The sequence below is a fragment of the Rhinoderma darwinii genome, chromosome 6, assembly GCF_050947455.1.
Source record: "Rhinoderma darwinii isolate aRhiDar2 chromosome 6, aRhiDar2.hap1, whole genome shotgun sequence".
Classification (NCBI taxonomy): Eukaryota; Metazoa; Chordata; class Amphibia; order Anura; family Rhinodermatidae; genus Rhinoderma; species Rhinoderma darwinii.
The window spans coordinates 28,879,879-28,903,267 of NC_134692.1; the positions used below are offsets into that span (position 1 = coordinate 28,879,879).

General features: G+C 40.5%; 1 protein-coding gene across 1 annotated transcript in view; it reads left to right on the forward strand.

Moving 5' to 3' along the window:
* The window catches only part of LOC142655347 (sodium channel protein type 2 subunit alpha-like), a 99,174-nt gene extending 94,439 nt beyond the window's left edge, over positions 1-4,735 (forward strand). The window contains exon 27 of the mRNA XM_075829390.1: positions 1,448-4,735. Coding sequence (XP_075685505.1) covers positions 1,448-2,625 — 1,178 coding nt within the window. The 3' untranslated portion in view covers positions 2,626-4,735. The remainder of the gene's footprint in view (positions 1-1,447) is intronic.
* Positions 4,736-23,389: the final 18,654 nt, after the last annotated feature.

The following is a 23,389-nucleotide window of genomic DNA, read 5'->3' on the forward strand; positions in this document are numbered from 1 at the left end:
CATTGGAAACCTCCATTGTTTACTTATAGACTATGATAATCTGTCTTGTTCATGTGATGATCACACAGGTGCATGGCTTGTTACAAGGGAGAGCTTTGATAACTGTTCTGTAATGAGCCATGCCACCTGTGTGATCATGTCATAATGTAGGCTGTAATTTAGACTCTAGTAATAATACTAGTACTAGTAATAATAATATTTAGACTCTAGTACTAATACTGTATTTAGACTCCAGTAATAATGTATTTAGACTCTCGTAATAATATTGTAATACTGTAATTTAGACTCTAGTCTCTATCTGCAGGATCAGACTACACAGAGTTTGTTTGTTGTCTGTTACCATAGAAACACATTGGTCTGTATAAGAGCTGTAAAAACAAAAATGAGGAAATTTGTATCAAGACCTACTGCAAAGTTGCTTTGTTTTATCACTTTAGATACATTGGAATGATAAAAAAAAATGGTTGCAAAGGTGTACATAGCCTTTAAAATCTCATTCATCATTCACAAAGCAGGGATGTGGTTAGCTATGTAAGCTGCCATGGACAAAGTTTTGCTTTAATACTGACTCTGCTTGATGTAATAATTAACAGAAAGGTAGAATGACTCTTATATGGTGCCACCTTGGCACATGCAAATATCCTTGTTTCAAACAGAGAAAACTTTCCCTAAAAATCAATTCATACATAGCTACTCAGCAAGTATAATTGACTCCATGGCACCTCATATCGCTAACTAGATTCCTACTATGTACTAATGAAGTTCAAATGACAGAAAAAGTTACATGACATGTTGGAAGTTTTTATCGGTGGGGGTCTGAGCACTGAGACCCCCAGCGATCACTAATACAAAGCGGCAGAAGCACTCGGGTGAGCGATGTGCCGCTTCATTTCTGATCGGCTCTGCGTTCCTCAGAGCGGTTTATGGGCTTAATAAAAAAAATCTATGTCCGTACACCGCTCGTTTAGTTTTCCGAGGAATGCGATCAGAAACAAAGTGGCACAGTGCTAATTCTGCCTTTTCGTTGCAGTGATTGGTGGGGGTCCCAGCGCTCGGATCCCCACTGATCAAAACTTCTGACACGACACTGTGACATGTCAAAAGTTGTATTAAAGTTTAGTTACATTTTAAGACTATTGGGCTCCAAGCTGTGATTCTCCAACTGTTGGGAAACTGCAACTCCCAGCATGACCTGACAACCAGCAGATGTTGGGGCATTCTGGAAGTTGTAATTTCCCAAAATGTTCAGCGCAACTCTGAAGCACATCTGTATGTGTTGTGTCTCAGGGGTCGTGGCACATAAATACACTGATAAATCTGACTCAATATTTTTGTCCATATGTGCATTCATTTCAGTTATTCTGGGATCAAATTTTACTCTGTTCGTCTTTAATGTTTAAACATATGTTTGGAAAGTAACATACTGTATTTTTACTACTCCCTACAGGTATGTTTCTGGCAAACATAATAGAAAAATTATTTGTTTCACCAACACTATTCCGAGTCATAAGACTTGCAAGGATTGGAAGAATCTTGCGTCTTATTAAAGCAGCAAAGGGAATTCGAACATTGCTTTTTGCTTTGATGATGTCACTTCCGGCTTTATTCAATATTGGTCTTCTGCTCTTCTTAGTCATGTTCATTTATGCCATCTTTGGAATGTCCAATTTTGCCTTTGTGAAGGATGGTGGTGGCATTGATGACATCTTTAATTTTAAAACATTTGGCAATAGTATGCTTTGCTTGTTCATGATCACAACATCAGCAGGGTGGGATCTTTTGTTGGAGCCAAATCTTAAGAGTGGAATGCCGGATTGTAACCCAGAGTATCAACATACTGGAAGTAATATGAAAAGTGACTGTGGTAACTCATCAATTGCCATTTTATTTTTTGTCAGCTATATCATCATCTCATTCCTCATTGTGGTAAACATGTACATTGCTGTCATTCTGGAAAATTTTAGTGTTGCCACAGAAGAAAGTGCAGAACCCTTAGGAGAAGATGACTTTGATATGTTCTATGAAGTTTGGGAAAAGTTTGACCCAAAGGCTACACAGTTTATTGAATACGATAAACTTTTTGATTTTGCAGATGCACTAGAACCACCCCTACAAGTACCAAAACCAAACCAAATTCAACTCATTGCAATGGATCTGCCCATGGTAAATGGAGACAGAATCCACTGTCTTGACATTCTGTTTGCTTTCACAAAACGAGTATTGGGTGGAGAGGAAGGTATGGACACGCTACGTATAACAATGGAGGATCGGTTTATGGCCTCTAACCCATCTAAGACTCCTTATGAGCCCATTACAACTACTTTACGTCGTAAACAGGAAGAGGTATCTGCTATTCTAATACAACGTTCCTACAGGAGCTACCGCAATAGAAAACCTGCTCGTGGTAGGATGGTGTCCCAAAAAAATAAAAATAAAAGTACTAGTATAGTGGATAAAAACGAGCGTAGGTTTTCAAAATATATTGAAAATTCCAACACTATGAATTCAGATATGTCCAGCTCAACAATCTCACCCCCTTCTTACGACAGTATCGAAAAGCCACATGAAGAAGACAATGCTGAAAAGGAAGAACATGGTAAAGATGGAATAAGTTTTAAGCTTTGATTGACTTAAAAGGACCACATATGTTTTCTTGGAGATCTATGCCAAATTGTCTATTATATGTATGATGTACGTTTAGTGCCTATAAAACTATATGGAAATGAAGCTTTCTGTAGGATCGACAAAATATCTATAAACTTTAGGAGGCTCGTTTTTGTATTTAGATAATGAACTTTATGATGCAAATTATCCACTTAATCTTAGGGTCATTTGGGCTTAGGTGTCTATATACTTTGCTGGACAATCACAGTGACTTCTGCTGCTTTTTAAAATAAAATAAAAATGTCATGTGATTATTACTCACATGGTCATTGGATGCATTCATTAGAAGTAAAAACAAAAAGTTTTATCACTGCTAATGGTAGACTGAACTTGTGAAAATAGATAACTACCATTCAACGTAATTCAAGCTACAGAATCTATTTTTACCGATTATCTGTTGACTTCAAATGATGTCCGAAGTTCATCATATGTTCAACAAAGTTAATGTGCCTCTGACGTCACAAATGGTTCCGGTTTTTCAGCTTGAACACGTTCTACACGTTTATGTAAAGTGCTCTTCTGTATAAAGAAAAAAAAAAATATTCTAAAAAAAAAAAATCACTGAACACGTATATATTACTAGGGAGTTGCAGTTGACCGGATGCAGTGACATTTTTGAAAAGTTGACTCTCTTCAATCAAATTTTCTACATGGTAGATGACTTCATTAAACAAATAGGTTGCTCACTTTGGAGGTCAATGAATAATACAACTGGGTAGACGGATTTTTTCCAGTGCTTGGGTTTCACCATGGTCTTCATCTATTGTTGCGGAGGCCTGGGAAAACGACTTACTACAAGGAGGCTGAACATATAGTGTTTGACTCTGTTCACGTTGCGTTAGGGCTATATGTTCTGCGTAAATGTTTGAAGTGTGCGGCCAAACGTATGCCCCAGACATATGCCTATATGATTCCCATTTATTAACTTCCATTGTAAAACAAGCATATCGTACAGTGTACATTGTTTTTATTTTAAGCAAAATCTATTTAAGGTGTAGTCATTTATACTTTTCAGTACATTTAAAAAATATACCGACATATAATTGGCAAACGTATGCTAATAGGGCGCTCTTTTAGTATACTTTTGGCCAATAGCATGTTAGACGTATAGGTTGGGATATATACGCCAGACATATAGCTAGAAAGTGATGTGAACAGAGTTTAGGACTCTGTGGGCATTTCTCTTGTTTAGTATATTTTTTTCCCTTGAGAAAGATGCTCTTTAAGATCTCTTGCATGGCAATAAGATTATGTTATGGGGCATTTATGTTTTTGAATTTCTGTTTAATTATTATATTTATTTATCTATTTATGTATTTTTTATTTTTGTACCTTTTTTCATTTTCAGCTATGACATATCGTGAGTCATTTCTAAAATGTAGTACAACTACGGACAGTGGTGTTGCCTCCGTCTAACATTTTATAATAACAGTTAGAAAATGTCAGCAACTGCTTGGTTTCTACAGCATTACGCCACTGATTTACCTTGTGCTACTTTTTCTACATGACTCTCTGAGAGTTCTTAAAAGAAGTCGTTTGAGATAAGAATATATTTTTTTCCCCAAGACACAGCACCACTCTTGTCCATGAGCTTTGTTTGGTATTGCAGCTTAGCCATATTTAAATGAATGGGGATGAGCTGCAATACCAGACACAGCCCATGGATGAGAGTGGCGCTGTTTCTGAAATAAAAAGGGATTGTTTAGGTTTTTTTGTTTTTGTTTTTTTCAATAATCTCATTAAAACCGTTTTATTAAGGCATAACCTATTATGGTTTCCTGTATGTATTTGCCTTCATATCTCTGTGTAAAATACTAAAGGATATTTAATATAGTAGAAAGCCATATTTAAAATCTGTTATTAGGACCTTAGATCCCACGAGGATGTAAACTGCAGGTAATACACATTTTTGTAATATTTTACTTGGTCCTACCTGATGCATAGCCAAATATAAGGAAATGTATTTAAACATACTCTTTATAAAACAGTATAAATAATTATAATTGTATATCTTGCATTTTGTATATGAAGTAAAAAACAAGTATTATTTGAGGGCTCTGTGTGTTGGAAACTGGTTATTTCACTAATTCATCTAAATAATATTACAAGTTGAAAATAAAAGCACTATATGTGGTAATTGGTTGTATTTGTATGTGTTCTCATTAAGAAAAAAAATATTCTAATCATTATTTTTGTGTAAACATGTTAAGAAAAATCAGAAAGCAGTACAAGATAGTGTTGAATTCTTCCTCTGAAGAAGGATTTTAAAGGCTTTGTAAACTTTTGAAGGCAATTTTTATTTATTTCTATTACATTTTGAGCAACTTTTTTATTAAAATCTTTTTATATTTTGAGAAACAGCTTCTATGTATCCTGAATACATAGAAACTGTATCTTGCCGACAAAGACGAATCCGTCAGGTCTGCAGGACTGACTGCTTCGTTGAACGCTGGACGCAGGAAACAGCTGTTATCGAACACATCTAAGTTCATGAAGACATGTAGGACCAGCTTTCTGCTGAGCCGTCAGTCTTGCAGACCTGACAGACTCGGCTTTGACTGCAAGGTAAAGCTTATATGTATAAAGGATACATAGAAGCTGTATCTCAATAAAGTAAAAAAAAAAAAAAGTATAAAAAACAATCCAAAAGTTGTTTAAAATGAAATCAAACATTGACTTATTTTTAAAAAAAATTGCCCCAAAAATATTTACTTAACCTTTAAGTAATCCTAAATGGATTTTCTGCTTTGGGCTATGCCGTTTTGGTAAAAGGCGAACAAATAAACTGATCAGAGGATGTCCCTCTGTTGGAACCTACAGCCGTCAGCTGTAAATCTCAGGGGAACCCGGCAAAAAGTGTTTAGTTTACTTGCAGTGCTGCCACAGGGGAACAGAAGCATTACACAGATAATATTGAAATTAATGTGCCGGGTCCTCCAAAATGAGAGACGCCTTTGTAGCGACTCTCTACACTGGCTAATAGATGAGGGACCTAAACAGGAGACCCCCTTTATTAACTCAGAATTTTCTAACAAAGGATTTTAAAATGGGTTTTCTGAACCAGACAAAGGCATTTAGAGCAGCTAAAATGTCTAATTTTAATAATATAATTTTTCATATATTTATTTTCTGATTATGCATGAGTTCCCTGCCACCGCTGTCCAGATCTGGGTCCCTCAAGCATGGCCTTTGCCAGTGGCGTCACTGTGGATGACATGTCATCCTGTGGGTTGTGATTGACCAATACCATGTCGTCCCCATGGATAATTCATCAATACATTAGCGAGTAAACAGAGAAGCGTTGTGGAATCATCCTGTTCTTTTTGGATTCCTATAAAGGAGAAGATACAGAAGAAAATTTTTGGTTATGATTTTTGAATTTTCACAATAGAATTTCCTACATTATCAATGCAGGTGAACATTCTTATTTCTGGTTTGCAGTCACAATCCCTGTCCTTAAACATGGTTTCCTTGATACATAACATATAAAAACTAAACTGGTTACAAAATGCTTTTTTCATCTGCTCCAAATTTCTCAAGAACGCAACAAAAACAAAAACAAATATAAACGAAAAGGTAACAACAGAAAGCTATTATTCTTTGACGTAACAGTACGTATTTTGTCTGTAAAAAGAAGCATGAGAGACGTCGGACACAGAAAAGACTGAGATGTATGAGATGCTGAATACACCAGGACACAATAAGATTTGGGGTTTTGGACTCTTCCCAACAAGTAGGCCAGACCTAAGTCATGTAAGGCTAAAATGTTGTCCTGCTCTTACGAAAATCAGCAGAACATTGCGGTGCACTACTCACAACATCTAACGGCCAATACAGCCTTCCCCATGTCACACCTTGGATATATATTGGTCATCATGCAGCTCACTTGTCATTCTGCAAAGCAAAACAAATATTTTCCATATGTTTCTGTTTTCTGGCTCTCTTCAGATGCCCTGTCTATATATTACAGAACATACCCTAATATAGTCTTATTATCTGGATATTTTGCTTTACAAGTGGGATAAAAGATGAATTTACCCTACAGGTTGAATTAATTACAAGACATCCATGTTCCCAACTTCATGGTGAAGAAAGGTAAATTTAAACTTTTTATTTAATTGTGAATTAAAATTGCTGTTACCATGAATGGCCTCTAGATGGCACTTGTGTAACTTTATCTAACGTTCCTGCCTCCAGCTGGGCGTACATGGCAGATTTTTGTACTACACACAATTTGCTTAGGTAACTTATATCAGTCCAAATGTTCTATGACTACCACTAACAGCGGGCATTGAAAGCCCTTCACAGTGACGGATTATGAGACTTGTAGTTCTGCAGCACCTGCAAGGTTACAACTTCAATCCTAAATACTAGTGGTTTCTCCGGCTGTTGTGAAAATGCAACTCTTAGTATGTCCTGACAGCAGATGCACATAAAGTACCGCAGCCCGTGACTTATGCGGTCACTTGATTATGTCACATGACCTTGACCGTATTGCTTACATATGGCTGCAGACTTTTATAGAAGGCGCTACAAGAAGTAACGGAGCATTTCAACCCCAAATCCAAGTTATCACGCAGCAAACAATATATGATGCAAGATGGTCTGAAGTCCACTGCAGTTACATGTGGATTTTACCCTTTATGTTGCAAAAAAAAATAATTATAATATTTAATCAGCTGCCTTGATCACTAAATATTTGAGAGTATCGCATTTCATATAAATATTTTTTATATATTATTTACAACAAATATTTTTTTATTAATATAAAGATTGCAGTTTAATTATGAAAACAAGTGCCAGATTACAGGAATTTAATTGCACATTAATATTTTTCTTAATAAAGGCTCTGGTTAGGAAACAGTATTTTATAATATGTCGGCAAATGAAGAAAACTTTGTGCAAAATATTTAATGTCTCTTGTATCTCTTTGTTGTCTACATATATAATGTTTGTATGTAGCAGATCTGAAATTTTGATGTAACTCCAGACATCCCTAATCACTGAGTTAAAGGGATTGTATCATCAGATTTTTCTTTTAAAAATTGTAATTTTTAATTGTGCGCCTTTATCTTTTTTTTGTGATTATACATATAGAAAAATGTTCAATATTCAAGATTTCACACTAGCTACTGGAGAACACACACGGCTGATCTTTCCTGTGTTTTGCAGCTCACTTGTCAGCTTTGCTGAGTAGACTGAGATAGAGTCTGCAGAGTCATCTCATTATCATTAGAGGGTGAGGATCAGGGGCGTAACTAGGAAAGACTGGGCCCCATAGCAAACTCTTGACCGGGGCCTCCCCCGGGTGCCAAAAGCAGCCCCCTTATAAATAGTGCCCCCTGTAGAATGTGCCATACAGCCCCCCTGTAGATAGTGTTATATAGCCACGCCTATAGAAAGAGTCACACCCCATTTGTAGATAGCGCCCCACCTCCCCCTTGTAGATAGTGCCATACAGCCCCCTGTAGATATCGCCATAAAGCCCCCACTGTATATAGCGCTATACAGCTCCCACTGTATATAGTGCCACACAGCCCCCTCCCTTGTATATAGTGCCACACAGCCTCCCTTGTATATAGTGCCACACAGCCCCCCTTAGTACATAGTGCCACACACATAACCCTGTAGATTGCGCCACACTCAGCCCCCTGTAGATAGAGCCACAGCCCCACCCCTTGTAAATAGTGCCATACAGTTCCCCATGTGTATAGTGTCACACAGCTCCCCCTTGTGTATAGTGCCACACAGCCCCCCTTTGTGTATAGTGCCACACAGACCCCCTTGTGTATAGTGCCACAAGGCAATGGCGCATCCGAGAAAGTTGTATCAGCCAGGGGGATGTCACTCGAGTATGGAAAGGTGGGTTTGGACGCACGACTATGTGACTCTTCAGGATAGCGGCACCGCCCCATGACCCTTTAATGAGTAGTTAGGATATAGTGTACGCCGTTTTAAAAGTGGATTTTAAAGATTTTGCTGCATCTGAAAAAACATACAGGGGAATATTGTCAGGTTATGTATTACAGCATGGTGGCGGTTCAAGGGGTTAAAACTACCTGACCGGTTCCCATTTAATATACAATGAATTGAGAACAATTCCATCTGCCCTGCAATTTTGTTATTATAAATATATCCTACATAATTACAGCTCCAGAACCAAGCTCATACATATATACAGTACCACAACCAAGCTCAGTACATAAATACAGCACTAGAACCAAGCTCAGTACATATATACAATACCAGAACCAAGCTCAGTACATATATACATCCCCGGAACCAAACTCATTACATATATACAGCACCAAAACCAATCTCATACATGTATACAGCACCAGAACAAAACTCAGTACTTACATACAGCATCAGAACCAAGATCAGTACATATATACAGACCCAGAACCAAGCTCAGTACATATAAACAACACCAGAACAAATACAGCTCAATTTAGTGCAACTGCTGCCGTATAGGTTTGTACCGCGTAAAACTACAGCTCCCAGCATAGTCCGAACAATGGTAAGGATATGCTGGGAGATGCTGTTTCACAAAAAAAAAAATCATATCATAATCATACCACCCATCATCTCACTGCAGATCATACAGTGACTACAGTGCTGATTAGAGGCAGAATAAACATTTACATTAAGTGACTCACCGGTCTCAGATTCTAGTTCTTTTCTTCTCCCTCCGGTCCAGACCCCTATGATGGATTTCTACCGGCCATGACCCATTTCTGCAGTTTTCCGCTCGGATGTCTTCAGCTTCTCACTTTTAAAACATTTCTGCACCTATAAATGAAGTTAAAATTCTAATCACCTCTAAAAATAATAAAGCGACATAACACTGCACCTAACTATAATAGCGCCATAGACTGTGTCCCTGATTCTAATAGTACCATACACGGTGAAACACACACACCCTGCCCCCTGTAGATAGTGCCCCCATACCCTGTAGATAGTGACCCCCATAAACACTCTGTAGATAGTGCCCTACATAGAAGCCCCTGTAGATAGTGTCCCGCATACAACCCTCTGTAGACAGTGCCCACATATGAACTCCAGAGCTGCAAGGCAATAGTGCTAACCACTGAGCTACCGTGCTATCCTACATATAGCTTCCCTTATAGATAGTGCTCCACGTATATCCCACCTTTTTAGATAGTGTCTCACATATAGCTCCCCTTGTATATAGTGTCCTACATATAGCCCACCCCTGTAGACAATGCCCTACATATAGCCACCCTGTAGCTAGTGCCCCACAGGTAACCCACACCTGTATATAGTGTCTCACATATAGCCACCCCTATAAAAAGTGCCCTGAAAATAGCTCCCCTATAGATAGTGCTCTACATATAGCCCACCCCTGTATAGTGTCTCACATATAGCTCCCCCTGTATATAGTGCCCCACATATAGACCCCCCTGTATATAGCGGCCCACAGGCCCACATATAGATCCCCCTGTAGATAGTGAGATAGTGGCCAACATCCCCGCATATAGACCCCCTGTATATAGTGGCCCACATATAGACCACCCCTGTATATAGTGGCCCACCTATAGACTCTCCTGTATATAGTGGCCCACATCCCCACATATAGAACCCCCCTGTAGATAGTGCCCCACATCTAGACCCCACCCTGTATATAGTGGCCCACATCCCCACATATAGACCCCCCTGTAGATAGTGGCCCACATAGAGACGACCCCCCTGTAGATAGAGTCCCCACTATAGATAATGCTGCTCACAGTTTTATTAGAACAAAACACAAAAAACGTTACATACTCACATGATCCCGTTCCCGCGCCGTCCGATGGCAATGCAGATCTGCTCTCTTCTGAGCAGGTCTGCTGGAGCTGAACAACGCTCCGTTCAATGACGCTGATTGGCGGGGCATAATACTTGCCCCGTCAATCAGCGCCTTTCAAGCACAGAAGTGGCGCGATGATGTCATCGCACCGCTAGCGTAGTTAAAAGGCGCTGATTGGCGGGGTAAGTCATTTTGCCCGGCCTTTCAGCCCTAATGCATGTATTTAGCTTTCGATAGCACCGGGGCCCCCTCTGGTACTAGCGACGCCTACGGGCATGAGAGGGCCTGTGTCGTCTGGCCCATACTTGTTGGAGGTTCAGCGGCGCAGGCCCACGTAGTAGCGGCGCTACCGCTGTAGCAGCCATTACGGCTGCTAGCGGCGCCACCGGGCATATGCGGGCCCCGTAGCAGCCGCTACGGCTGCTACCGCGGTAGTTACGCCACTGGTGAGGATTTAATGACAGAGGACATCTCTATTGTACCACTGGAGGCTTAGATAAGGTAGGATAGTAACACTATACACGCAGATATGGCTCTGTATACACATCCCGTCACTCCCTGATCTCCGTTTGGAGACTTTATTAGTCCATTGGTACTTTTCTGACCATTAAAGGGGTTGTCCAGTCATAACAAATTGATGGTTTATCCTCATGATAGGCCATCAATATCTGATCGGTCGGGATCTGACTCATAGCAAACCCACTGATCAGCTGTTTTGAAAGGGCAGCGACGCTCGTACAAGCACTGCTTCCCCTTCATTACTGTCACTGCTCATGCGGAGAATCGCCAACAAACTTGTAGCAACGGTTCACAGTAATACAGGTCTCTCCCATTCACTTGAATGGGAGAAGGCTGTAATACTGTGAACCGCCTCTACAAGTTTATCAGCGATTCACAGTACGAGCAGATAAGGAATTAAAGGGAAGCAGCGCTTGTACAAGTGCAGCGCAACTTAAAAACAGCTGATAAGTGAGTATGCTAAGAGTCGGACACCAAAGCAAAAGGCAGCTGTACAATTGTTGGAGCCATCTGCTTCTGGCACTGACCACAGCATAGCTTCCAGCACCCTGAGGAATAGCTGATCGGTGCGGGGTCTGGGTGTCATATACTGATGACCTATCCTGTGGATAGATCATCAGTATAAAAAATAGCCATGGACAACGCCTTCAATGAAACTAAAATTAAATACATGAGACATTCCTTTTAGAAGTTGTACTTACTATGTGAAACCACAGCTAATGCCTTTTGATATCATGATAAATTTTGCCGAAGAACAAACCCAGCCCTGCTACATCTATTACTATCTCTTGAGTGATTTAATAGTTATAGCTTGCATTTTATGTTATGAACCTTCTACAGTAAGATCTGTCTTTTATTTTAGCACAGTACTCCTTTAAGCAGATGCTTGCTGCAAATTATAAGTATGTATTCCATGTAACGTATCTCACCTTCACCCAAACTCCGCAATGTCTTCTGGGAAAGAGATTGTTTCAAGCAGATCTCTGCTATCTGTCAATATTCCAAATGCCAGAAGGCATTTTATTGCATTACTAGACAGAATACTAATGTCTGATATCACATGACGCTATTTATTCTGGATCTGTATCCCCTTGTCTTGTGTTCATTACTCTTATTCTATTCTTCTCTGGTCTGTAAGATCCTAATTATTGTCAATTTCCATACAATCATGTTGTACAATATTTTACCCCTATTATGAACATAGAAAATATAAGGATTGGACACATTTGGAATCATTGAGAAACAATCTTGGTCCCAGCACAAAATATCAGATGAATTGCCGATCCACAGTATCCCCAACATCTATCCGCTCACATCTAAGGCTGGATTCAAACGAGCATGTTCGGTCCGTAAAGGACGGAACATATTTCGGCCGCAAATCCCAGACTGAACACACTGCAGGGAGCCGGACTCCTAGCATCATAGTTATGTACGACGCTAGGAGTCCCTGCCTCTCCGTGGAACTTCTGTCCCGTACTGAAAACATGATTACAGTACGGGACAGTTGTAACACAGCGAGGCTGGGACTCCTAGCGTCGTACATAACTATGATGCTAGGAGCCCGTCTCCCTGCAGTGTGTTCGGTAGGGACTTGCGACCAAAATACTTTCCGTCCTTTACGGACAGAACATTCTCGTGTGAATCCAGCCTAATAATGCTCCTAATATAAAGCTGAGAGAGGCGCAGCCGTTTTATCCTTTGCTGAAGCTAGGTTTACTTCACTTGCTGCCCTAGTCCTATAGCTAAATACCCTTGCCAAGTCAGAGTGGCTTTGTCGTGCCCCCTCAGTGCCCGGCACATGAGGCACATCCCCCCCCCCTGTATCTCCCACCCCTAGTAACACCCCTGGTCTCATCCATATTTCCTATACTATTACTGTCGGAATTGTGTATCTCTCTATTTTCTTTCATCCTTTATCTATTGAAGTTCCATTTGTGTGTCCCTACTGTTTTATGTTTTGCTTTTCTATTGTGCCTTCTCTTGGCTATCTGTTCATCTTGCCTTCCCATCTTGTATGCTCATGGCCAATGTCAGTACCAGGCAAAACTGGACAAATGCCATGGCCCACTAGGGCTTGGTAGGCCCAAGGCGATCTATATAATCATGTGATACACTTGTCAAGCTGAGGATGGAATTGGGGCCCCACTGTGACTCTGCTGCCAAAGGGACGATATGTATCTCGACAAATAATTACATAAATACAACACCAGCACAAATACAGCTGAATTTAGTGCAACCCCTGCTGTATAGGGTTTCACTAAATTGTATACAGCTCCCAGCATGGCGCAAACAATGGTCATACCACCATCATCTCGCTGCAGATCATACAGTGACTACAGTGCTGATTAGAGGCAGAATAAACATTACATTAAGTGACTCACAGGTGACGATCTGAGATTCTAGTTGCTCTTTTTCTCTTTTCTTCTCCATCTGGTCCAGATCTCTATGATGACTTTTCCCAGCCACAGCCCATTTCTGCAGTTTGCAACTCAGATGTCTTCAGCTTCTCACTTTTCAAACATTTTTGCACCTGTAAACAAAGATAAAGTTCTCATGGTGCCAGACACTGTGCCACTAAATATAATAGCACTATACACTGCACCTCTAATTATAATACCACCATACACTGTCCCTGATTATAATAGCACCATACACTGTGTCTCTGATTATAATAGCGCCATACACTGTGTGCCTGATTATAATAGCACCATATACTGTGTCCCTGATTATAATAGGGCCATACACTGCACCTGTAATTATAATAGCACCATACACAGTGTCCCACACACACACACACACACACACCGTGCCCCCTGTAGATAGTGCCCCCATAGAGCCCCCTGTAGATAGTGCCCTAGATAGATTCCCCTGTAGACAGTGACCCCCATAAATCCCCTGTAGTTGAGTGCCCCACATATAGACCCCTGTAGTGTCCCACATATAGCCACCCCTGTAGATAGTGCCCACATGTTGCCACTCCTGCAGATAGTGCCCTACATATAGCCACCCCTGTATATAGTGTCCCACATATAGCCCCTCTGGAAATAGTGGAAATAGTGCCCCCTTGTACATAGCTCCCCCTATAGTGCTCCATATATAGCCCACACCTGTATATAGCCCCCCTGTAGATATATCCCACCCCTGTATATAGTGTCCAACATATAGCCCACCCTTGTAGATAGTGCCCTGCATATATCTCCCCCCATAAATAGTGCACCACATATAGCCCACTCCTGTATATAGTGCCTTACATATAGCTCCTCCTATAGTGCTCCACATATAGCCCACCCCTGTATATAGCCCCCAACCTGCTGATAGAGCTGAACCCTGTAGATAGTGCCCCCCACTGTAGATAATGTCACTCACATTTTTATTAGGATAAAAAACAACAACTTTACAAACTCACCTTAATCCCGTTTCCACGCCGTCCGGTGGCAATGCAGACCTGCACTCTTCTGAGCAGGTCTGATGGGGTTGAACGGCGCAAGCGGCGGATGATGATGTCATCGCATTGCTTTCGTTGTTGAAAGTCATTCTGCCCTGCCAATCAGTGCCTTTCATAGACGCAAACGGCGCTGATTGGCAGGACACTATGACTTGCCGTGTCAATCAGCACCTTTCAACGACGCAAGCGGCACAAAGAAGTAACCGCGCCGCTTGAGTCATTGAAAGGTGCTGAATGGCCAGGCACGGAAAGTACCCAGCCATTCGTCGCCTATAGTGCAGGAGGGGGTGGCGGCGGCTGGTTTCAGTGGCGCCGCCGCCCCCTCAGAGAGGCAACAGGCCGCCGTCATGGACGGTGCGGCCCTGGCTCCTCCCCACCTTCCCTCCTAGTTATGCCCGGGGCACATGCCCCGCCTGCCCCCCCCCCCCCCTAGCTACACCCCTGCATCTCGATTCTTGCCAAATAATATTTTAGTGTAAATGTTCACACTTAAACAAATTTTTTACTTTTTTTTTTAAATTTAAATAATTCCTGAATTATGTGCTAATCATTTATTAAACCCTTGCCGTCGCAGCCATTTTTAGTTTTTAGTTTTTTCCTCCCTGCCTTCCAAAAGCCATAACTTTTATTTTTCATAGACGTTTTTTTTGTGGGACGAGTTGTAGTTTTTCATGGTACCAATTAATGTACCATATAATGTACAGAGAAGCTGCAAAAAAACATTTTTATTATTATTTTGGAGAGGAAACGTGACCAAAGAACAGCAATTGTGGTGTTTGTTTTTTTACAGTGTTCACCGTGCCAGATGGTGCGAGGTGAATAGTGCCATATTGTAAAAGCTTAGACTTTTAGGAACGCAGCAATTCCAATTATGTTTCATTTTTTTAATTATTTACATCACTTTAGAGGAAAATGGGAACGGTTTTTATTTTTTTAACTTGATCATTTGCACAATACGCTGCAATACTAATGTATTGCAGTTTATTGTACATTTTGCTTTGTCCTTGGAGCCTTAACATAGGAGACCAGGGGGTCTTCATTAGGCCCACAGCTGCTATGACAACCCATCGGCACCCTTCGATCACATTGGGGGCCCCCCTATGTCTAATGGCTTGGATGCCGTTGTCGCTATTGACTGTGGCATCTAAGCGGTTAAATTGAAGGGTTCGAAGATTTCTGATGCTTTTAATACATAGCACATCAATACTAGCACATTTAGGCTCCCGGTTTTCCCCCGAAAACTACTGAGTTTCACTTAACGGGGTGGAGCAGGAGAACATATACCTTCTAAGGTTTATTGAGTCCACCTACAATATATTCTTTTAAAACGCCACTATACAAAATACTTCCAGAAATAATTTTAAACACAAACTAATATGGATTGGTAAGTGTCAGCATGTTAAAAAAAATCACTGTCACTTTTTAGGTAGCTATAAATATATATTTTTTTAATCCCTTTGCATAGCTGTTGTAAACAAATTACTTTCCTTGCTTGCTTTCTTAGTGTACAGGCCCGTCCTGGTGTGATGTTGGCACTTACTTTGGTGCCCGCTGTCCTCACATCTCCTAGCTCTGTGTACCATGAGACAATCAGATGTTTCCCCCACTCAAGGGAGCTGCAATCCCTCCTCCCTGTCTACTATTACTTATATTGCTACAGACATATCTTTTGGGGGGACTGAGGTTTTTTCTGTACTACTGATTTATGCAAAAATATCATACATATAGATACAAGAGAACGAAGTAGAACTAGATGGCATATGTGACTGTAGTGGGGAGCAATGATATGTGGGTGGCAAACTCTGCAGAGGTGAGTCATAATTAAAGTCTTTATGCCAGTCTGGACCTGATGGAAAAAATGGGAAAAGGGAATTACTGCAATCAGAGTAGACATAAACTGTGAGTCATTACTTTTTCTGCTTCTGACCATGCTATATTCACTTTTCCAGGGTATGGTGTTAATAATTGGTCATTGTATGTCAGTATTATTAAGTGATAGTATGGCGGTATTATTCAGTCACAGTGTGGTGATATTTTGTGGTCATAATGGGACTAACTTAGACCTATGATATATGTATTATAAGACAAATTACTTGAGAAAGTCTTAAAGTTATATCTAGGGCTAGGGTTTGGATATGTGCCCAGGATAATAAGGATACAATTAGGGAGAACAAATAGGACCAAATATATTAGGTGCTGCTATTGAGAAACATATTTAATAGATAGAAGGAAATACAGGCTACGCGTTTCGATGCATGTCCTGCGTCGAAACGCGTAGCCTGTATTTCCTTCTATCTATTAAATATGTTTCTCAATAGCAGTGCCTAATATATTTGGTCCTATTTTTTCTCCCTAATTGTATTCTATACCTGGCGGTAAATTTCCGTTTACCGGTTTGGACCTGGGCAGCAGCTGTTTTTCAGATCTACCTACACACACTCTGGGTGTGTCTGCTTCTAAGTAGCGGTGATTACCACGTAGGCTGATTTATCCCTTTCAGCAGTGTTGTGCCTGCTCAGCACAACCTCTCTAGGTGAGTACAATTCACCTTATCTCTGTGCAATTACTCGTGGGTAATCTACACTATGTGGCGCCGTGTGTTGTTCTTTTTCTCCTCATCCAGGATAATAAGGGGTAGGGTTAGGGCTGGCCATACATCTTAACATTTGCTGTAGTGAGTTCTTCTATGCTCCATGATTAAAGGGGTATTTCCAGAATCAAAAATTATCACCTATCCACAGGATCTTGATCGGGTCCCAAACCTCCAGGTCCTCATCACTGCACCCCCTGCAGAGAGGAGGAGCTTGAATGCCGCTCCATTATTTTTCTTGCATGTAGGGTAGTGAAGAGGAACACAGGATTCTGGACCCCCGTTGTCACGATCGGTGGAGGTCTTAGTGGTGGGCTCCCCAGTGATGAGAAAATTATCACCTATACTATGGATAGGTGATAATTTTTGATTCTGCTACAACCCCTTTAAGGCTCCTGAATAAAAGCTGTTTGGATATAGTGGCTCCCAAAAGTAACTATTCAGCCACCGATTCTGTAGACATAGTGGATGCCCCTGTTATGTTTACAGGCCTCTGTTGGAAAGTAGAGTTGCACGACCCTCAATCATTTCCATATATATATATATATATATATATATATATATATACACACATATATATATATTAAAGAGGCTCTGTCACCAGATTTTGCAACCCCTATCTGCTATTGCAGCAGATAGGCGCTGCAATGTAGATTACAGTAACGTTTTTATTTTTAAAAAACGAGCATTTTTGGCCAAGTTATGACCATTTTTGGAGTTATGCAAATGAGGCTTGCAAAAGTCCAAGTGGGTGTGTTTAAAAGTAAAAGTCCAAGTGGGCGTGTATTATGTGCGTACATCGGGGCGTTTTTAATACTTTTACTAGCTGGGCGCTCTGAAGAGAAGTAACATCCTCTTCTCTTCAGAACGCCCAGCTTCTGACAGTGCAGATCTGTGACGTCACTCACAGGTCCTGCATCGTGACGGCCACATCGGCACCAGAGGCTACAGTTGATTCTGCAGCAGCATCAGCGTTTGCAGGTAAGATCGACTTAAGATCGACTTACCTGCAAACGCTGATGCTGCTGCAGAATCAACTGTAGCCTCTGGTGCCGATGTGGCCGTCACGATGCAGGACCTGTGAGTGACGTCACAGATCTGCACTGTCAGAAGCTGGGCGTTCTGAAGAGAAGAGGATGTTACTTCTCTTCAGAGCGCCCAGCTAGTAAAAGTATTAAAAACGCCCCGATGTACGCACATAATACACGCCCACTTGGACTTTTACTTTTAAACACACCCACTTGGACTTTTGCAAGCCTCATTTGCATAACTCCAAAAATGGTCATAACTTGGCCAAAAATGCTCGTTTTTTAAAAATAAAAACGTTACTGTAATCTACATTGCAGCGCCTATCTGCTGCAATAGCAGATAGGGGTTGCAAAATCTGGTGACAGAGCCTCTTTAAGGTGCCTATGAAGAGAGGTAGAGCCCTGCAGCTGGCTCTAAGTCCCATAACAGCAGAGGACTATGTATACTGTATGGCACATACTGTATGTCTCGATGACACGTACACCTTTGGTTATATTAATTCTGTATGCAATACATTTATAACTTGTTGCAAAACATGATAACAGTTAGATTTGCAGACTTTACATTTTTGAGTCGTGGGACATATTAGCACTAAAAAGGCCACCTCACACAGGAATTCCTCTCTGCACATCCTTTATTAAATTTAATAATATAAGCCCCACTATAAGATAATGTTCCAAGTATCTTCATATTTAACGCTGGGAAACATTAAGACCCCAGTTATAGCGTAATAAGATACCAGTCGGTGTTCCCATCTAAAAACAGAATAATTGAGAGACTTGATGTGACATTTCCAAAGAATCAAAGTGATCTCTTTGGGGCGCAGACACGTTTCGGAGACAAGAAATAAATGTCCTCTTTCACGTACGCTATAATGAAGGTTTCCCTGGAAACACACTGAACTATGTAATGTTATGCTGCATACAGTACTCTCTTTTCATGTACTTTCAAAAGTCTGCTAAGTTAGTCGATCTTACTGTCAGCGAGAGGTAAGCTTAGTCTGTGCATTCACTAAAACTCCATGAATACAGTAAAGCACAGGATAAAAATTAACCCGCCGTGATTTGTACTGAGATGACCATTTACTTTCCCATCTAAGGTTTCCTTTGATATCTGCCGTATTCTGTAAAGCAGCTTAGACCGATGTTACATTGTGTATTTTTTTTTAACGTATATTTGACGCATTTTGTTAAAAAAAAAAAAAGCAAGGTAATGTAACCCTCAATAGAATCAGTCTGGAGTTTTGTATAAGTTTCATTAAGATCCGTTTTGTTAAAAAACAATGTGGCGGATTTTATCATTAATATTATTTCTAGGTCCAAAATTCTGCGCTGATTAGATTCTTAATATCTTAATAGCCGTCCAAGCTCCGTTTTTCTTGCATACAAATACAGTATACTTGCAAGGTCATAGTTAAATGATAACATTTATTTGCCTGCAGATACCACTAGGGGGAGCTTACTAGGGGCAGCTATGTATCAACAGTATGCCGTAAACTCGTAAGCTCCACCTTCTGGTAGATAATGGCAGCCTGAAAGATGTAATTTAACCATTTAGTGGATTTGAAGCTCTATATCAGAAAAATGAAGCAATGGTCCCTATAAAGATATGCTAAGAAATTAACTATTTAGATTAATAAAATGGTTTTCTAAGGGTTTTCCTGCTATAATATATTTATTTTCCATAGCATAGGTATTGATAGGCAATAAAATATTGATTAGTGGGAGTCCAACCATTGGCACCCCCAACAAGCCCAATGAAATTGAAATTAAAACGAGTAGGAGTTAAAGTATATTTGTGAAGAATCCTTGAGCTGGACTTCATCAGTTTCTAAATCAAAGAGACTACTTGCCAGAAATTTCCATAATTTAGAATTTCCAACACTAAATCTCCAATACTGCGTTACTGAACTCAATGATGCTGTATTATGAGCACTTGATCACATCCAAAATTCTAGAAATGTCTGTATAGCACTGAAGGCGTTTGGGCAGTTTACCAAGTGATTTAAAGTAAAATAGGGAGGTAGAAAAAATTCCACTTCCAGTCCCATTCCTGGCCATTTCCAATAATGCATAATTAAAAAATAAAGAAATACCAGAAAATTCACAAAACTATGCATTGTCCCAACCACCATCTTTTTCTCCGAGGCAATTGGCATGCCCCCAAATCGTCAACCACATTTGCCCCACAAAAGGGCCAAATATAGATCCCAGAGTGTGACAGATGTTCCACAGAACTAAGCCTGCTCTCGCCTCCTGTGTTGGGGTTGGCCTTTTCTCTCCATCTGACATGCAACATTCACGTCTGCTCATCAGATTTAGTCAGTGACGGTGGTGCCAACATCAGTTACAATGAAGCTACCAGAGATGCAGTCCACAACCAGTTAGTAGTGGCTGATACCCTGGTTTTTCTTAAGCTGATAAAAATTTCAGTTTTTTTGCTGATATACCCTGAAGAAATGTCATACTGTACCAACAAACATGGTACACTGGGGGGGGGGGGGGTATCAAAATAATTGTGCTCATCCTAGGAGTAGATTGTTGGCCCTACCCTTTTATTTAAATCCTGTATTCCATCAAGACAAAGGCTACCCGGGGAAGAACATTTTCGAAGAACGCCAACCTATAAATTAACATCAACCCCATTATTGAGAGCAATTTCCAGAATTTGCCAATACTTAATATTTTAAAGTGTTACTTTAATTCCATTCTCCCACCCAATCTGAATTCGGGCATGTAGACACACTGTAATTAGCATGTTGGGCAGTACAGTTACTGAGGCAACCCATGACGTCTTGCGCACGGGTCCTAGTTTAAGTAAAGCGGTTATCCGACGGCAGGCGGAAAAAAAAAAACATCTACACAACATCTAGAACCTTGCTTCCCAATGTAATTTTATTGTTTTCATCTTAAAAAATAAATTAATATGTTCGTACCATTACATACATACCGCTCCCCAAACGCTGCACTGCTGCCTGGTTGTCGGCTGGACTGCAGACTGTTCTTAGGATCTTTTCATACATGTCCCATGAAGCTTTGCTGTCCTCTCTGCACACTAATCTCCGGCCACCACATTCCTCTGCCCGTCATCCTGAATTGCTCCGCCCATAGTTTGCGTAAAACTTCCTACGTCACAGTTACTTAGTGAATAATAGCCTTCGCAGGCGCAATGCTGGATTTCTGAAGGGAGCTGGCAAAGTTAACGATCAGCGCCAGCCCCTTTTGGTCACGTTGAGTGATGCGCCGACACCGAGTGAAGTAGGAAGCAGTCCGAGGTCACGTGCAAAGTTGTCGGCGCGTCATCAAGAACCAGTGCACTACAGAATGAAAGGATCACATGACCAGTGTATCGACTGGCGTTGTAATCCAAAAATGAAAAACCAAATACATTGAGACTATGTTTATATTGTCCGGATAACCCCTTTAAAGGAACCTTTGCACTAGACTTCTCAGGCATCATCTGATTGACTCAGCACCTTCCCTGCACAGCATGCTCCCTACATCTCTATGTGTGTGAGTGCAGATTGGACGGGAAATAATAATGAATGTGACACTTTAAACAACTTGCTGTTTGCGAACATCATTTTCGTACTCTACTTAAAGAGGACCTGTCACCTCTCCTGACATGTCTCCTAACATAATTGTATTCCCCATAAAATAACCTTTCTGGAGCATCTTTTCTTAGAACTGGACGTTCCTCTGTTATTCCTCCTAGAAATGTATTAATAATTTGATAATTGGGTGTTACCAGTTAGGGGTGTGTCCCTACACAGGCTGACATTGTCCAATCAGTGCTGATAGAGTGAGACTATGTAGGGACACACCCCTTTGACAAGAGGAATGGTAACACCCAGTTGTTAATTTTATCATACATTTCTGGGAGGAGTAACAGAGGAACAACACAGTGCAGATTTCTGGAGAAAATAGGCTCCAGACTTGTTTTATGTCAGGAGAGGTGACAAGTCTTCTTTAACTGACTAGAACAGATGTCAGTGGTGACTAATATATGGACTCACCAACTGTGATCAAACTCATAGGTGCATATGCAAAGCAGAGAAGGATCTTTTTTCCATGCGGGGATGTATTTTTTCACTGCAATATTGCAACAGTCCATACTTAGCACTGTTAGCAGCACAGTGTGTCTGCAATCTGAGCTGTGAATGAGTCACTCAGAATAGACATGGGGCTCAGCAAATACATTGCATTAGCTGATAGATCTCCTGCAGCATCGTATAATGGTTTTACTCCAACCTGAAGGAATTAAACACAATGTCAATGTGATATTCTATATTCAACTGTAATACTTATACATGTTTTTGGATACAAAGATAAACATCTGCACATGAGCTAGAGGTCATGAAAAAAATCTGTTTTGTTTCCTATTTTTAAAAATCATTTTTATTAAAGATTTAACATTTTAAAAAGTACAATAATCACAATATACAAAAGGAAAGCTTGGTAAATGTTACAGCAAACATAGGTCAAAGCGGAGATTCACATGAAGATTGCACAGTATTCCCTATAACATAATGAAATAAAGGATCTCGACACAATCCGTGTGCGATTATAATAAAAGAAAGGAAGAAAAGTAAGGAAAGAAATAAGGACATAAGACAAGACTAGTTTCCTTTTTAAGCACTAGTTGCCATCACCACCATTGTGAAAAGAATAGTGGCACAGAATAAGGGTAGGGCTCAATGGAGTTGCCCACAACTTGCAGTACAATTGTGGCATTATAGCGGCTCGCACCGCAACTTTAATGTTTCCCTATGGTAAAAAAGTTGCGACATTGTGACCATCGCATTGAAGTCACTGTGCGAGTCGAGGTACCATGATTTTACCGCAACACGCAAGCAATAGTGTATCTCTAGAGCCCTAATGCACATGGCAGAGCCATGCATGGAGCCTGTATGGAGGCACATGAAGTCCCTATGGCTACATACAACAGAGTTGTAGGCACTTTACGTGCCATGGTATGGTGCCTTTGCATGGCGCGGTAAATATGAAGTATTGTTTCTTAAATGCTAAGGGAAAATACCTCAGCAATACGACAATCCACAATTTCTTACTAAAAAGTTATTAATAGCAAATGGGGGGTATAGTACAGTATGGCGCTATAGTAGAATAGGGACAATAGTGATGCCAGTCTAGCAAGTTTTCCATGCTATTGTAAGTATTTCACCTCCAATTAAATGCAGGGGTTCCTGACATATAAATGCGGCATTATAGTTATTTATTGTGAATACTAGTACATACAAAAAGCAGAGCATTAAACTATAGTAATCATTTCAGATCACTTCTTTCATTCAACCTGTATTAGTTCAATTAAAGGG